This window comes from Erpetoichthys calabaricus, chromosome 7 (assembly GCF_900747795.2).
Source record: "Erpetoichthys calabaricus chromosome 7, fErpCal1.3, whole genome shotgun sequence".
Taxonomy (NCBI): Eukaryota; Metazoa; Chordata; class Cladistia; order Polypteriformes; family Polypteridae; genus Erpetoichthys; species Erpetoichthys calabaricus.
In genome coordinates this window covers 47,910,911-47,928,806 of record NC_041400.2, presented here as the reverse complement: position 1 = coordinate 47,928,806, position 17,896 = coordinate 47,910,911, and the positions used below count along the sequence as shown (strand labels likewise).

Below are 17,896 nucleotides of genomic sequence, written 5' to 3'. Positions count from 1 at the left end.
TGTGCGATGAAAATTTAAAGGGAATTGACAAATCATTAATCAAGAAGATCATCTCCAGTAAAGGTGTTTATTTGCCAATTTCTCTTTGCACCCCGATAGGTTTTTACTTCTAGGAGAATAAGCAGAGCACTCTGGCATGTAGACTCATGGGTAAAGGAGTTATTTGCTTTTCCTGCTTTCCCATACACAGGCACTTTTTTTTTTTTTTTTTTGTTGAAACAAACAACCTTGGAAAGTATATATAAGGAAGAAGGGCTAAACTGACCCAACCCTTTCCATCCATTCTGCACATCTTAGGACTGAGGTAGAAAAGCAGAGAAACAGGAGGAAACCCATGTGAACACAGGAAGAAAATGCAAACTCCGTACAAGGAGGATCCAGGACCTTGGCCTCCTTGTTGCAAGGCAGCAGCGCTACCAATACGAAATCTTGCTGCCCATCATTGCCCTATTCAAGCTTTATCATTTTTGTTGATATAATCTGTCCCAAACAACTTTGGAGTAAAGGGCATTAAAACTAAATCTTTAGCTGTTCAGCATAAAATGATTGGTTTTATTTATTACATTTTGATTTATTCCTGTGTCATGTATTGTTATCTGACTTAGTATTTAGATAAGGCAACTCTCCCAGAAAATCAAGGATCTTAAGATCTAAACTTGCTTACAAAAACATGTTAGTATTTGTCTATTTTGTTTCCAAAAACAAAATCTTTTGTTTTACTAAAACAGTCATGGTCTCAGAATAAAACAAGCTTAAATTTGGCTGCGTGGCAGAAATTTAAACATGTTTTACTAGAAATACTTTAGATTTTTTTTACAGTGAAATAAATCTTATACATCTGCTAAAGTCGTATTGTGCAATTTCCTGGTTGGGCACTGACTGGATAAAACTGTTACCCTCTGATAAGCTAGTTAATTTCAACCTTATTAAAAAAAAAATTGATTTTTAGTTTCACCCATTTAAAAAAAATAAACATGTGGTATATCATATATGGGTAATACTTTTTCCCCCCAAATTCTATATTTACGTGCTTAAGTACTAAATCCATCTTACTTTAATAAGTAAGCCAAAATAAGAAAGAAGGCAGTGACCTTTTAAATGTTCCTATTTTTCCAAAGACAAATTCAATTAATGTACACAGTATAAAAGATTTTTTTTGGGCTGTTGATATCTGCCAAGAAAGTACATTTTGCCTAAATTAATATTCAGGGGTAAACAAGGAGAAAAAATACGTAAAATGTCAAAAACAGTTTGATTTAATCAAAACTCTAATGTTAAGGAACAGGGGGGGGGGGGGAAAAAAAAAAAAAAGAAAAACACAGGTTGGCTATTCTTGAGCAACACATCCTTTTCCATCTCATCTCTGAGAACTCTGCTCTAAACATCATTATGGTGTACTACATCACTGTAGTGCAACATGTTCACAAAGCAAGCTGTTGCAATGTATGTTCAAATCATCTATTTCAGATAACTAAAAGCCTACTGTAATTTGTGACAAAATCATGTCAAGTGCTAAATTAAAGTAAAAACACGAGCATGGCAAAACTAAATGCAGTTACCAAGTATCTTTGGTGCTACTCACTAGGGCTGTTAGAAAGATCATCACCATTCAAACATAATCAAACTAGTAATGGGCAATCTTGACAAAATTCAATATCACACGATATTTATTCAGTATATCAAGATACCATGATATTTAAATATATGTTAATATAAAAACACTGCAAAGCACCAGACTGCCAAAAAGGTCTACTTTAAAGTTTACACAGTATTTCAAAATTTTACCAGACAAAAAATATTTCCCAGCAAGAGAATTTGCTTTTATTTACATTAGGTATTATAAACTATTCTTTTAAAACAATCTTAATATTTGGAGACGTAATAAATGCATTCACAAAATGAAATTCTAATTCACTTTTACTGGCCATTACTTAAAATATTTCATGTGTGCAAAACTGCACACACAAAAAACAAAAATTTAAAAAAGGGATCAATCAAATAGATACTTGTAGTGCAGATGTTGATATTGTGTGCTTTGACTAACTCACTATTCTGAGAACTGTCAAGCTTGTCTACACTTTCGGGCCTAAATGATGCTCTGTCAGCGGTTCTCAATCTGGTTCTCAATCTCAAGAAAAAAAGGGGGCACAAATGTTGCCATATGTGGCGTAATTTCGCTATTCATAGGGAAATTTTAAACTTGTAGTAGTGTATCGGCAGCAAAAAAAACAAAGAAATAAATTTTATTAGGGTTTCAAAAAAACGTTAGGGGGGCGCGATTAAAACTTATGAAAACTCAGGTTGCAAATACTTAAAGGTTGAGAAACGCTGCTCTATGTCAAGTAACACTGTTTCCATTTGTGCTAAATACCCTTTAAAACAGGGCATCAGTTGAAGGAATATATAAAGGATTCTTTGTAAGACAATAAACTCGAGGTAACTTGTTTTTTTTTGGTTTCCACCATCGTAGAGGATCATACTCTGCCTGCATCAGCCATCTTCTGACAGTTTTGTAGCTCTCTCAGTTGCATGTCTACTGCCAAGACCAATTTCTGAGCTTTCTGTAGCTTTCTTAACCCTGCTATACCAGGAACTTTCAGGAAACACTTATATACCACAAACTTTAGTGAGCTGGCATATACTGTACATTTATTTTATACAAACACACACAGTATACTATAATTCAAGCCTCAACTAACCATAGTTGTGCAAACCTTCTGAATAACTCCGCCTGGGGCACTATACATTTAAGTAATTTAAACATTTCCTATAAAACAGAATAATAACTTACATAGTTATATTGTGCTACTCAGCACAATAAATCACAGAACAGAGTTACATTTTTGAGGCCACTGCAAAACACATCAGGGCTTGTGGAACATAGAGCAACAGTCAATTTTTTTTTGTAGTCCAGTGATACTGGACATGTGTGGCACCTTTTGTGTTTGTCCACTTTTGCTTCTATAAGATGCTGTTCCAGGTGATGTGGCTTATGGTGTTTCACTCTGAGCAGCTGCTGCACCTTCTTTCCCTCAATTCCCTTACCTTCCTCCTCCTGGTCTGAGCTCTGCACCTCTACAATTTAATGGCCATAACATTCCTGATCTGATGAATAAGTTATTTGTTTGCACTCGGAATGCTCCGATCAGGTATTTGTATTCCAATACCAATCACTGATTTCATGTTACTTGATTGTCTGATTCCATTTCTGTTTTTTTTTTTCTTTACCCATTAAAAAAATATTTTACACTAAGCTCCAGCATAACTAGACACATAGAAACCTCGCATCCTATTTAAAGTGTTACCTTTGGCATTTTTATAATTAAACTATGGACCATGGGTGTTAACTGTTTATTTTTTATTAACAAAATCTGTAGGCTTACTGTTAATTAAAAAAATTTTCACCATTTCTCTAATAAATAAAAAAAAAACAAAAAAAAACAACACAATCAATTAATATTGGTAATTAAACACTGCTTAAATGTAAATATACATGTTCTTAGGTTTAATTATTTTTAATCTTTAATTGCATTACAGCTTTTTCCTGTTAAAATATATATTTAGTACATTTAAATTTTGTTTTTTATCTTCAGTGTATCAGCTAGAAGTTTCTAATTCTTAAGGTGTAATTATAAAATATGAATTACCATTTTAATTATGTAGTACTTGTTTCGTACCAAAACTTATACTGTCTGACAAATAGAAATAAACAGTACATATCTTCAAAAAAGCCACAAATGAATCATATGTTCATACATTGGCTATCAAGACGACACAAAACTAGCACCGGACAGGTTTATAAGTAAAATACACATTTTGCTGTTAAGCTAACATGCCTATTGTTTATTAAGCTGCAATTTCAAGTTCTTCTTTAGGTTTTCTTTTACCAATTAAAAATGTAAGCTGCTGCACTTAAAACAATCTCACTGTCCAAAATGAAAACACTGTACATTTTAAAAAGGACAAAATACAAAAAGTCTGAATTCATTAAAATAGTTTTTCTTGCCATATATCTAAAAGTACAAACCTTGACTGCTCTTTGTTTACACTGCAGGAAGTTTGCTGCAAAATAAGCGACTTGTGCTAGCTAAACTACTTGTGCTAGCTAAACTACTGCAATACCTTGCATGAAGGAGCACTGCAGCTAAATTACAGTAAAGCTTAGAAAAGCAGGGACTGAAAATATTGGATTTTGTGGGCGGCCAATTTACAGATCAGGGGCCTCATGTATAACGCCATGCGTAGAACTCACACTATAACATGGCGTAAGCACAAAAGCGGGAATGTGCGTACGCACAGAAAAATCCAGATGCAGGAATCTGTGCGCACACAAAACTTTCACTTTCTTCCACTACATAAATCCCGATCAGCGTGAAAAGTAACGCACGTGCACGCGCCTTCTGTCCCGCCCCAACTCCTCCCAGAATTATGCCTCTTTGAATATGCAAATCGATATAAATAGCCTTCTGTGAAAAGACAATGGGAAAAGCACGGGGGAAAATATAAGAATTTCAGCGAATACCAAGTGGAGGCAAAAGAAAAACGTACTATTTGTTGGTTTAAACAGTGGTATAATCAACAAAAGAAAGTTGATCGAGTGACAGTGTCGGAGAAACTCGAAAGCTCAAGTTCACAAAATCGCACAGTGCCCGAAATAAAAAAAGAAGTTGTCACATATCAAAGTCGGCGTGAAAAGGCGACTCGTAGCGGACCGTCTGAGTGTCATATGAAAGCTTATTAGGGTACAGAGAAAAAAAATAGGCACACAGTGGGGAAAAAAAGCATGAAATGTCAACTTTAATCTCGAGAAATTTCCACTTTAATCACGTAGTTTATTTTGTCATTAAAGTAGAACATCATAAACTTCATCTTCAAATCATTTATTTTACTAGTTTCTCAAGTAGCACGTTAAATGCTTTGTTCTGTATTTGATCTTCTATGTGCTCTGTGTGTGTGAATCACTACGTGCTTCTGTTCTTTCTCCAACAGGATACAGAATCCATTGCATTCGTGATATTACAGCTCTCTGAATAATTAAAATACTGAGATGTATACGTGATATCTTTTTCATGAAGATAGGAATGAAAGCATGTTATTAAAACATGGGAACATGGTGGCGCAGTGATTGTTCATATCTCATGCAAGAGGCTTGCTGCACCATGTGCGACCTTCGATGAAATAATTTATTACAGAAGTACTGTCACTTTCAAACGTACTAACCTCCAATTCCCTGTCCTTACTTTTCTTTCTCCAAATACCCAATCGCCACACAATCAGCTCTGTAATAGACGTTAAGCCATCTGTAAACTTAGAATGCCGATTCTTCAAAACTTTTAAGGAACATTGAAATATCTTCGTAGTACATGTTTAATTATTCTATCCATCTATCCTTCCAGTGTTGCATCAGCACCAGCAATAATACAGCGCAAGGCAGGAGCTATCCATGAACTAGTTACCGCTGCGGCACCGTGTCCTCACATGTTTAATTATTAACAATACAGATTATTTAAATTAAGTTAAAGTTTTATCTGTATACTATAAGCAACATATTTTGCTGCATTTCATCTTAAAAATGATGTCATCATACGTGCTTTATAAAGTGGCACAGGTTGTGCAATATTATAACTGTAGTGCAAGTTTACAGTGGGGTAATTGTACTTATAAGTACAAACAGTTCTACAAGGAGCACTTGATGGACTGATTGAGTGCGTTTATAGCTCTTGGGATGAAACTGTTTCTGAAACGCGAGGTCCGTACAGGAAAGGCTTTGAAGCGTTTTGCCATGGCTGAGGTAGTGTATGCTTGAAACTGTATACCGATAATTCTTTTTCCGATCAGCTGCTGCTGTGATTCCCCACTCAGATACAGTGATTAGAGTGGTGCAGTGAGAGTAATACGGAAAAAGATGAAAAGCAGCTGAAAGAAGAAGATGCAGTGAGTGTAACAACGCTAAAGCAGTTATGGTATTTGGAATACTATGGCTATTCCCTGGACCATTATATTGCTACAGGTTAATTACAATCCGATGCATTACACTAATAAACAATATGCAGTTAATTTCAGTGTATTTATAAAGCTGCGTCAGGAATGTGGGTCTAAGAAAGAAAGGGTAACCACACAGGAACAGTAGCACTGCTTTGACGCTGGGTGCCACCAGTCTGCAAAACCGAGCAGAGAAATTGCGTACGCCAGGGTATGAGGTACCATGGAAATGTGCGTGGCTTTACGCCAAGTTTAGGATTTATACATCGCAGTTTGAGTGTGGAAACGTTCGTACGCAACATTTCTGTGCATACGCACCATTTATACATGAGGCCCCTAGTCTCTTTTTTTTTTTTTTTTTTAAGTGAAAAATTGGCCAATTTAGATTGGCAGCTGATCGATTGGAGAACCCCTAATGCACTGCCTCACTCTGTGTTGTTCATTTGTCTACCCATTGTTTGCTTCAGTCTCTCAGAGTCGTCATTTGCAAACAGGGGCTTTTTAAACAGCTTGTTGTCTTGACAAGTATTGCAGCATTTCTTTTACCTCTTACCTATCTAAACGTGTACATACCTAAATAGTAAGCAACAAGATAGAAACAAAATTGCAATAAACCTATATAGATACAAAGAAATCACGAAAAATGTTTATTCAAGTGCAGTTTTTAAATGTGGCACTAAAATATGCACGCAAGAATACAGACACTACACCACATACAAATTTAAAATGAGGCTGTGTGTTTTTGAACAGAAACACATAATTGCTTTTCCCTTACAAAGTGTTTACTCTCCGAGGTATGGGGTTTGTAAAAATTTTGCTTATACAGTATATGGTTCAAATGTGTGGAGAGACCATAAATTCATTCTGCATATAAATAGCCAATCAATTTAAAATCTGAATGGGCTTTCTGCCTGCATTCTTCATACCTTTGAGGAAGCACTGCTCTGGTGACATAAATGCAATTTAGTATTATACACCTGGAGTCCAAGGTGTAAAGTTATTTTTTAATATTTTTTTAACACTAAAAAATGGTTTGCATTTCCTTAGCAATGTGCTCGTTTTGGCATCTGTAATTTCATTCATAGATTTACTTTTTAGTCAAATAAGCATCTGCTGGCGAACGGCTTAGTGATTGTAAACTAACAAAGTTTGTTTCACTTTGTGTCAAAATACCTTGAGGTGTGCAAAAGGGTTGCTTGCTCTGCCACCCTTTGCATCAATGTGCCCCTTGCAAAAATTGCATATTTACATAAATTTGGTCAGGTTATGTAATTTACAAATTCTCTTCTCTGTTAGCAGGGTGCATTTCTCCTCATTCCATTACCACTCAAAACAGGTAACATTTTTATTTGAAAACATGCATGTACACCAGACAGCAAAAGTATGTTGTAAGTTGTAAGCAGCTGAGTTTGCACTGCACATAGGCAGCAAAGTCAGATTATTAAAAATATTATTTAAAGTGCTAGCCTATCTTAACGCACCAGTATTATTTCTCTGGGTCGGGCAGCTTAAATGCCAGTATTATTAAAATTATGATTCACTCATGATTCAAACCTACTTTAAACAAAAAAAAAAAATCTTATTTGAAGGCAGTGGCTGACATTTCATTGTAAAAAGAACGATATTTTAACCTTGCATGAATTTCGGCTATGCGTTACTACAAATACAGTAGGCCGCAGTACTTTTGTATGTACAATAGATTTTTCATCCACACTGCTCTGCTTTTCAGTGAATGTGAGAGGTAATAAAACATTCTGAAGCATCTCCCAGCACCTCAGAAGTACCAGTTTTCTCCCGATTCTGCCCAGTTTCACTCCTGAAACTCTTGGGTTTGCTGCTCTAAAATTATTAAGCACTCATTCTAGGAAACAAAATCTGGTTTCCCGTCTCATTACACAGAATGGGAAATAACTACTATATATCCAACTTAGCTTTTATTTTTAGAAAAGATTTAAATTTTAAACAGCATTTTCAGTTTTTCAGTGTCAGTAAAGTACTTCGCTACCTCCACTAACACGTGTCTTTTGGAGGCTACTGGCTTGACACAATTCCTAAAACAAAGACGAAATGAAAAATGTGTGTTACATTTGTTACATTTTTGCTGAAGAAGGAGGAGGCAGGTTGTGGAGTATTAGAGTAACAAGTGCATTGAACATGTTTAAGTAATCATTAACGATTTTTGTATGGGATTCATACAAGTATCTCAGTCACACTTATTTTTGATTATGTCACTAAAATCCTTTTAGTGGAGGAGCATCAGTGCACAAGTCATAATTTCTGCAAGAAATGTACTGTAAGCAAAAATAATAAAGTATAAAAAGGCACATTAAATACAAACATACATGTAGAAACACTTAGAACTTTTAACCTCAATTTGAAAATATATTCAAATGTTTACTTATTTTTAACAGGAGTATTCAAACTATAAATTTGATAGCCCTACTTGCCCTCTGTGCAGAAACAACAAGATAACTCTGTAGAACACCCCTTGAGAAACTTTGTAGAAGCACCTTTTGTATAATTACAGCCTCGAGTGCATTTATATACAACTCTGCCAACTTGTTACACCTAAAGGGAGGAATTTTTATTCATTACTCCTTAGATTTTTTTTAAGCTAAGCCAAACTGTATAATGACTGTTGATAAGATTGTGAACTCTTCAAGCAATAATAATAATTTATATGCTGCCTTCATCCATAATTAACTTCTTGGGTGAGTGATGCAGGTGTTCATCCAGAGTCTGCCTGCATTTTACATCATCCACCTTCCTTATTATCCTGATAAGCACCTCTGTCGTAGCTAAAGAAAATACCTCCAAACAGGATACCTCCACCACTCTCACTTATTTAAGGAATGGTGATATTTGGATTTTTCATAAACAGATGTACCATTTTGAATTCCAGTCAAAAAGTAAAACATTTGCTCATATGGCCATATGCTCATCTGACCACAGAACCTTGAAGATACATTTTCATAAATTTGTCATCAACTAAAGAAAAAAATCTAAAAATTGGCAGCTTTCACAGGTTGTATTTAAAAATGAAATAACTGCCCATTAGTACATAAGCAAATAAAATATTTATAATAGCTAATCTAATGTTAATATTAAACATAGATTTCATACCGATTAGATGAGGTAAAAAAACATGTTTGTTATGCAAAATCAACAACCTTGAATAGCAAATGAAAGCAAGTACCTTCTCTCCTGGAGATTTTAGTTTTATCCATTTGATTGGTCTGGTCCTCTTTTGCTTCTGTGTGTCTATTTTTGGAATTCTCACCATTGTCACTTTTATGTTTATCGTGCTCCCGCTCTTTTTCCTTATGCTTTTTAGATTTCTTTTTTGCCTTCTTGGTATGCGAGGAGCTATCAGTTTCAGAGGCTTGTTTTGAGCCATCAGCTGGAACCAAAACTCGACGAGGAGCAGGGTCATTCAAAGAAGTCCGAGAAATGAATTCTTCCTGCTGGTCCTCATAAGCGGTTCTGTTCTGGCTGCAACTGTCCACTGGGAGATCTTGTGTTCCACGGCCCTCAGGAGTACTTGGGGAATTAGAATTTGAGTTTGCAGGAACTGGTGGATTAGACACAGGAAGATGTGATGGGGGTGGGAGGTGAGCTGGTAAAGGTGGAGGAGCTGGAAAGGCAGCGACTGAAGGTTTTTCCTCAGCTGATGCTGAATGATCACTAAGAGAGGGCTGAACACGATTCTGAAGATGAGAAATACGGGCTTTCTTTGGCAATAGGGGGTCGATAAAATCGCAATCCAAACGACGTTTCTGCAATAGTATAAAAAAACGTTTTAGTGGAGGTACAGGTTAAGGTAATTTATCAGAATGGTTTACAATAAGTTAAAATTGTAAACAATTTTACAAAGAAACAATAGAAATATTTTAATCAAAAAATAAACTGTGATACACAAAGTCTAATGATTAAAATATTTCAGTAGATCAATATCTTGAAGCTACTTTATGCATCGGAAAGATTGGACAACTATTATACATAAAAAAAGAAATGGTAATGAACTAATTTGCATTTATCTGTCAAATGAAGCTATAAAGTACAAGGTGCATTCTCTTATTACACATACATAATAGAAAGAATGTCTCATCTGAAGCAAGAAGTAGGCAGAAGAGAAGAATGTAACACAGCTCTCCAGTGCCTTCTAGTATTATCTTCTACAAGGGTCTATTTATCCAATGGCCCTGGAGTCTCTGCCTGCCTTCTTGACCCTTCTGGCCTTGTAAAGTGTAACACGAATGTTCCAGGGGTTTGTGGAGTGCAGAGCTCAGCAAACCTGTGTGCATTTCTCTGTCAGTCACCCACTCAGCCCTTCTCATCCTCTGTATTGTAGCAGCCTGCATCTTACACAGTGTGCATTACCACCTGTGTGTGTTACTGTGATATTGTTTGTGATTTACCTATGTATGGTCATCTACACATGGGGGCAAACAGCACACTGCTTTCCCAAATAGATGGAGCGATCACTTAACATACAAGACTTTGTTACAAATATTATTCCATTCCTGTCAAACAGATATCTTTTAACAAGTTTATTGTAAAAATTTCAGCTTTTCCTGGGATGTTTGTGCAGATCTCGTCCTGAATGCCATTTTTTGGCAGTTCCTAGTGAGTTAGGACAGTTCATGAGCTCTCCTAAATCCTGGTGAAGTTAGAAGTTTCCTAAGTTAGGAAAACTGAAAAAAACCTTTAATTCCAAATTTAGGTCACTCAGATTTTCTGGCCAGTTAGGACCATTTTCCTGGAGATGCATGATTAATACGGGTACAAAACTCCAAAGTCTAATAAAAACAGATGTCCATAACACTTTACAAAACATTACAAAGTAACTCTATATTAGAATTTTAGTTTGAAAGCAGCAATTATTTGAAAGCATTAGAAAGCCACAACTTTTCATTTATATCACTTATACTGAATTTTGACAGTGTCAATTCTTTAAAAAGTATTCTGTTTTTCTGAATTTTGTGCTCTCTGTATAGTATTTGGTATTTTCCAATTTTTGTGTCTTCTGCAAAGGTCACATTTAATTAATTTGAAATTATCATTAATATCAGTTACAAAAACTAATGATTTATGTAAGTAATGCTATTTATAATGTTTCACAGTGCTATTAGTTGGCTTTGTTCCTCAAAAAAAAGGGATTTTGAAATGGACTAAGAAGTTTTGAGTTATTAACATCAATTTTGTCTCCCACTGCATGGACTTCTATCCTAAATTAACCATGCAAAAAGAGTGCCTTCCATTTCTTTCAATAAAAGATTACAAAACTAAATTAGATGGGGAGAAATGAGGTAATCTTCAGAGTGTTCCATGCACCTGGAACAAAAAACTTGATTACTCAGAAAATCCTTAAAATATTACATCTATGCTACAGGAAGTAAGCCTAACAGACAATTCACAGTGTACTGAAAAAAATCTCCAAGTATTTTTTTTAACTAATAGATTGATAATTGGTAAGCTGCAACATACAAAAGAATTAAACATTTTCTTGGAGCTAAAAGTTATTTAATATGTATACACATTACCTGTGGAGATGAAGGAACAGTGTCCTTCGGTGGACTCGGAGGAAAGGTTTCTGATTGAGTGTTGATCGAGTTCTGTGACAAACATGCTTTACTAAATGGACAAAGAAAAATTAAATTAGCATTTTAAAGAAACTCAAATAATTTGTACAGTAATCTTAAAATTGAGGTAAAAAAAAACGTGTAAGTCACTGAAAAATTACACAGTACAGTATAAATTCATTAATTGAAAAGGCACATACGGACACAGTACCGAGAAACTGTATGTTCTAGCTGATTTCTATCTTCTTCTGAATAGCCAGGCCAGTCTTTCTGAATATCTTTGTACACAAATTCCTTAAGTGTATAGGAGTTGTCTCTGGGGTTTAAGTTAGCTACCTAAAAAGAAGGGGGGAAAATAAAAAAAAAGTCAGAACACAAGGTTAGTGACCAAACTTGTTTTTTTTAAAAAATAAATAAATAAATAATAAATGATAATTCTAAAAATATTAAATTAAATTAAAATTTATTGATAAGCCCAGGGGGTTATGCCAAAACCACAAGTATCATTAATTCACCTTCAACAATTGCAAGATCAAGCCATTAGCAACATATTTGGACACAAACTGGATTTTAAACACTACTTTCATATATGGCAGTGCTTCCCAAACTCAGTCCTGGAGACACATTGTGGCTGCAGGTTTATGTTTCAACCAGTTTATTTTTAATTGGACTGCTGGGCGAATTAAGTGAACTGTTATTTCCCCAAGTTCTGTGTTTTGGGAACAATATAGAAATTAAAAAAAATATATATTAAAAAGAAGTAGTTATATGGGAATAATGTATTTTTTCTTTTTAAGAATGTTTTCATCTTGATTTTCATTCTACTTTTCCAGGTGTTCTAATTGTTTAATTAATCCATTACTTACCAATTAGGGGTTCCGATACTAAAGTAGTTGCAGCCTTTGATTATTCAGTGTTTGCCTGGGAATCTGCTCTGCTCATTTTTAATTGTCATTAAGATACAACGAAGGGGGAAAATGCACAGAGAAAAGGCAAAAATAATGAAAACAAATGAGTTAAGCATTTAAATTTACAGCAAAAGTAGAAATATTTTTAAGTGTCTTATAAATGTAAAAATCTTGCTGCTATGCTCTTCAGAATGTAGAAGAGAAAAAAAATATACTAATTAAATGAGATCAGCGTTACCAGGTGTTGTCATCGATTATGAATCTGGATGGAACAAAAATCTGCAGCCACAGTGGGTCCCCAGGACCGAGGTTGGGAAGCACTGATATGTGGTACTGAATTCTAATTCATTTTCAATCTGCATTATCTAATTCAATTTTTATTGAAATCATATTTTATTTTCTATCTTAATTACTTTTATATTTATATAGTATTTTCACATGTTTAGTTTATTAATGGTAAATTACCTCATTGAAGTTTTTATTCTGAGACAATCACTTTAGTTTTGATTTAAACAACCAAAAAAAGTCCTTCAAGAAATTCGAGCAATGCGTAAGTTACTTGAAACCTTTTTTCGAACTAGCCAGATGGCAAAAGCTTTATATAAAAAAAAAAAAAAAAAAAAAATTACATGAGCCTATAATACAACTCTGCAGAATTGTATTATGACAGACATATCAGTGTATCTGCCATCTGTAAACTACATTTTAGTTATTACTCTGTAGCAAACCTCAATAGAGCTCCTCTATTTGGAGTTTCACTACAAGTGATGCTTCTGGAGCTCTCACGTAACTGTTTCTTCTTTTCAACAGACAAAAAGTGTCCCCAGTCAAAAGAAAATGCAGTAAACTGTTTTTTACTACATTAAAAAAAAAAAAAAAAAAAAAAAAATTCCTGAACTCTTTAAGGTAGGTGTAAGGGCTCATTTATACTTCACGCTCAGAACGCGTATGCGCCCGCATCATGGCCGCCATGCGTTCTGAGCGTTCATTTGATGCATCCTCTGAGCAGGTCCTTAGAAATTAACACGACGTGTGCGCGAGTTGCAGTACCAGCAAAAAGTCGGGGGGCGCAGGGTGCTAAAAGTTGGAATGTGACTTCAGAGTCTCTGTTTACTATCTACATGTGACAGAAAGCCACTTTGTGGATCGTACGAGAGCGGTGTGTGCGCTTCGATATTTGATACATGGTTCGATGTGGTGAAGCAAAATGCAGACTTACAGATGTATTCATGGTGCTTTTATATTCAAGCGTCGCATATTCCCTGATCGTAATGACACGATACGTTTTAAAATTCTCACATACCGTCTTCTGTGCCATCTTTTTTTCTAGGGCTTCCTCTGCTCCTGACAGCAGCGAATCGCCAGCAATAGATCGCCACACTGAGCACATTAAAATGTATGATATTCCAACTCTCTGCACATTTAGAATCCTTAGATTTATACTTGATATCACTTTCATGATGAAAAGCATTAATGTATATTATATTTTACAGATAAATCGGTAATTTCGTTTAAATAATGAATACAGTTAATAATTACACACATGGGGTGACACAGTGGCGGAGCGTTAGCGCTGCTTTCTTGCAGGGAGTCACGTCGCGAATATTCCCTGCCTGGAGTTTACACGTTTTCCTGCTGGGTTTCCTCAGTGTGCTCCAGTTTCCTTCCAAAGATAAGCAGATTTGGGGATTTGGTGCTGCTAAAATGACGCTACTGTATTTGTGTGCTTGTATTCACCTTGTGATGAGCCGAGGCATCGTCCAGGGATTGTTTCTCACTCGTGCCCAATGCTTGCTGGAATGGACACATCCCTGGATTTAATCAATAAACATCCTTTTCAAAGTTATTGCAGTAAGGTGTCATCGGAATTTAATGGGTGTTGTTTAGCTTCTCTGTGTTGTGAATTGCCTACATGTTCTCACCATGATAATCTCACACTGCCACCTGGCGGGTTCCTCCAGATTTACATAAAGTACACGCGCAAGTATAACACTTCAACGCTTGCGTAGCAGGAGCGTCCGCTGCAGCATGTGTCACATGAAGTATAACTCCGGCATATACCAAGTTCCGTCGAAATCAAAAATTAAAAATGGAATGGACAACATAAGGTAAGTGAAGCATTCACTGTTCTCTTAAAATCCTTAGGATGTTACACTATGTAATTAAACAATTAAGTAATTCATATTAACATGAAATAAAGTAGGTACAGTAATCCCTCCTCCATCGCGGGGGTTGCGTTCCAGAGCCACCCGCGAAATAAGAAAATCCGCGAAGTAGAAACCATATGTTTATATGGTTATTTTTATATTGTCATGCTTGGGTCACAGATTTGCGCAGAAACACAGGAGGTTGTAGAGAGACAGGAACGTTATTCAAACACTGCAAACAAACATTTGTCTCTTTTTCAAAAGTTTAAACTGTGCTCCATGACAAGACAGAGATGACAGTTCTGTCTCACAATTAAAAGAATGCAAACATATCTTCCTCTTCAAAGGAGTGCGCGTCAGGAGCAGAGACTGTCAGAGAGATAGAGAAAAGCAAACAAATCAATAGGGCTGTTTGGCTTTTAAGTATGCGAAGCACCGCAGCACAAAGCTGTTGAAGGCGGCAGCTCACACCCCCTCCGTCAGGAGCAGAGAAAGAGAGAGAGAGAGATAGAGAGAGACAGAGTTTGTTTTTGAATCAAAAATCAATACGTGCCCTTCGAGCTTTTAAGTATGAGAAGCACCGTGCAGCATGTCGCTTCAGGAAGCAGCTGCACAGAAGATAGCAACGTGAAGATAATCTTTCAGCATTTTTAGACGAGCATCCGTATCGTCTAGGTGTGCAAACAGCCCCCCTGCTCAATCCCCCTACGTCAGGATCAGAGAAAGTCAGCGCAAGAGAGAGAGAAAAGTAAGTTGGGTAGCTTCTCAGCCATCTGCCAATAGCGTCCCTTGTATGAAATCAACTGGGCAAACCAACTGAGGAAGCATGTACCAGAAATTAAAAGACCCATTGTCTGCAGAAATCAGCGAACCAGCAAAAAATCTGCGATAAATATTTAAATATGCTTACATATAAAATCCGCGATGGAGTGAAGCCACGAAAGGCGAAGCGCGATATAGCAAGGGATTACTGTACACACATGGCTTACCATGACTACAGGTTGCCATATTGACTGAACTGTGGGGTTGAGATTAGCAGGAAGCTTTAAAGCGATTGTTAGCTTTTCATTGATTAAGATATGCTCAATTATATTTTAACTACCCTTTGGTTAAAATTCTTCCAAACAGAGGTACTTTTTTCTTTACACATAGCTACTAAAATGATTCAGTTTTTATAGGTTAGCTGTATAAAACTTTTGGGCAGTTGTTTTTGCTTAAAAATGTGTAAATAAAATCACAAATTGAAAGGTCACAGCCCCCACTATTTTTACTATGTTGTATAGTACAGTACAATCTAAATTGAGCATTCAGAATGTGGTTGACCACACAAAATGTACATGCCCCAGACTGGCAAACTAAAATTTATGATTAACTAAAGCAGCTTTATTATGTATACTGCAACTGCTTGAACATGTTTTATAGTTCGAACATAACCAGATTTAGTGACTTGTCTATGGTTCCATAGTTTAGAATCCAGTTTCTTGCCCACTGTAACAGTGTATTTAAAAATACACCCTATAAAACTATCTTAAGTTACATTAAAAAAAGTATCAGATGTTTTCTGATAGCAACCTTCTCCAAAGTCACCTACAGAACTTTAATGCCCAATTTTGTTAGCATGACTTAACACTCTCACACTTTTATTATGGCATATTTAAAAAAAACACTATTCTCCAACACTATTCACCAATACATTCAACAAATTTTTAACAACCTACAAAAGCTCTGTTAAAAAGCGGCTACAGTTTCAAACTGCCCATTCCATTACTTAAATACTGCAGGACTTTCCTGAAAAACTTTCCAGCACTCTTCCCTTCTGGTCCTTTACTACAGACTCCATCATGAAGTGTCACCACCACCATCTATTTACTCACTCTATATCAGTTTTCTGCTAGACCTCAAGACTTGTAATACAAATATGGCTAACATCAGAGGCTTTTCTCCCAGGGTACTACTGCAGTCAAGTTGTCTCTAACCTCTTGCTTGAAACCCCCTTTGTAAAAACTGGTCCACTGCAAACTCTGCCACTAATTAATAGGTCATTCATTTTGAACATACGAAGTTAGCCGTCTGCCGTTTCTGTTTGGGGGTACTTTGGGTTGGTTCTCTTTCATACGGACTTAAGTTTCAATTATTTGAAAATGTCTGTTAATAAAAATTTGCCTGTAAAAATGTACACATGCTCAACAAGCATGATACATAAAACTTAAGTGTAATGAAACAAAACAGCAAGCAAAAAACTTAAATATAAAGTTAACATTTAAAAATACAGATAAGGAAGAATTCAGGACACTTAAAATTATTTAAAAAGGAAACTCCAAGTTTTCAGTAACGTACAAAAAATCTTCTGAAATCTTTAAACTCAGTTACCTTATATGTTAGACAGTGCCAGAAAACTTTTCCCCCTTTTTATTTTGGTACATTGTAATTAGAGCAATGCAAAAAAACATACCGTTCCCTACGTTCTAACTTACCTACTGCCTGTATACTTTATTCTCCAAATGAAAATAAGCTTATTTTCTAGATAATCTTATGGATCAACTTTGCTTCAAGCAGGGTGTACTAGTAGGCAGAATGACCGCAAAAAGTGACTTCATAAACAAACAAACAAACAAACAAACAAACGCTCATATGGGATGTGTCATTATCCTCTTATTAATCCTGCAGATTAAAATAAAAAAAATTCACGAAAAATTCTCCACCCAAACTCCAAGCAACTGCACACACTTATAACATGTTGCATCTTTGTGCATATATTCAAATCGAGAAAGATGAAAGATGGATAGAGGGAGAGAGACGGAGTTTGAGCAAATGGGCAACCACCTAACCCAGCCAACAGTGATCAGAGAAAAAACTGCCATAAACAAATCATTAAATTCAGCATATTGCTGCAGTATTTACAGTCAACATGTAGCAGTCCATTTACCACCAACAATACAATACTGTCAACACTGGGTTACCAACCTGCTGAAGGATGGGTCCAAGAGAATTCTTGTCTTTTTGACTAACTCCATCTTTTTGTAAGCGAGCCAGCAGTTCAGGTTTCTTGAATGGTTTCAAAGCCAAAAGGTGAATCACCCTTTCCCTATAAGGACGTTGAGAAATAGCTGTATTTGAATTGTTCTTTCTTAAAGTATTTGCAGGGTTAATAGGAGTTGAACGTTTTCTTTCAGGGGCAGGATCCTGGGCTCCTGGTGCTGGTTTTCTTATCTGAACCGTTTTACCTGAGAGAAAAAAATAAATAAAAACTAAGTGACTGGCAAATCTATCACCACAA

General features: G+C 35.8%; 1 protein-coding gene across 1 annotated transcript in view; it reads right to left on the bottom strand.

Moving 5' to 3' along the window:
• ell2 (elongation factor for RNA polymerase II 2) overlaps nt 1-17,896 on the bottom strand; it is a 97,270-nt gene that overhangs the window by 26,128 nt on the left and 53,246 nt on the right. The window contains exons 5-8 of the mRNA XM_028804773.2: nt 17,584-17,843; nt 11,776-11,900; nt 11,526-11,616; nt 9,179-9,758 (exon numbers count right to left, since the gene is read on the bottom strand). Of these exons, the coding sequence (XP_028660606.1) occupies nt 9,179-9,758; nt 11,526-11,616; nt 11,776-11,900; nt 17,584-17,843 (1,056 nt within the window). The remainder of the gene's footprint in view (nt 1-9,178; nt 9,759-11,525; nt 11,617-11,775; nt 11,901-17,583; nt 17,844-17,896) is intronic.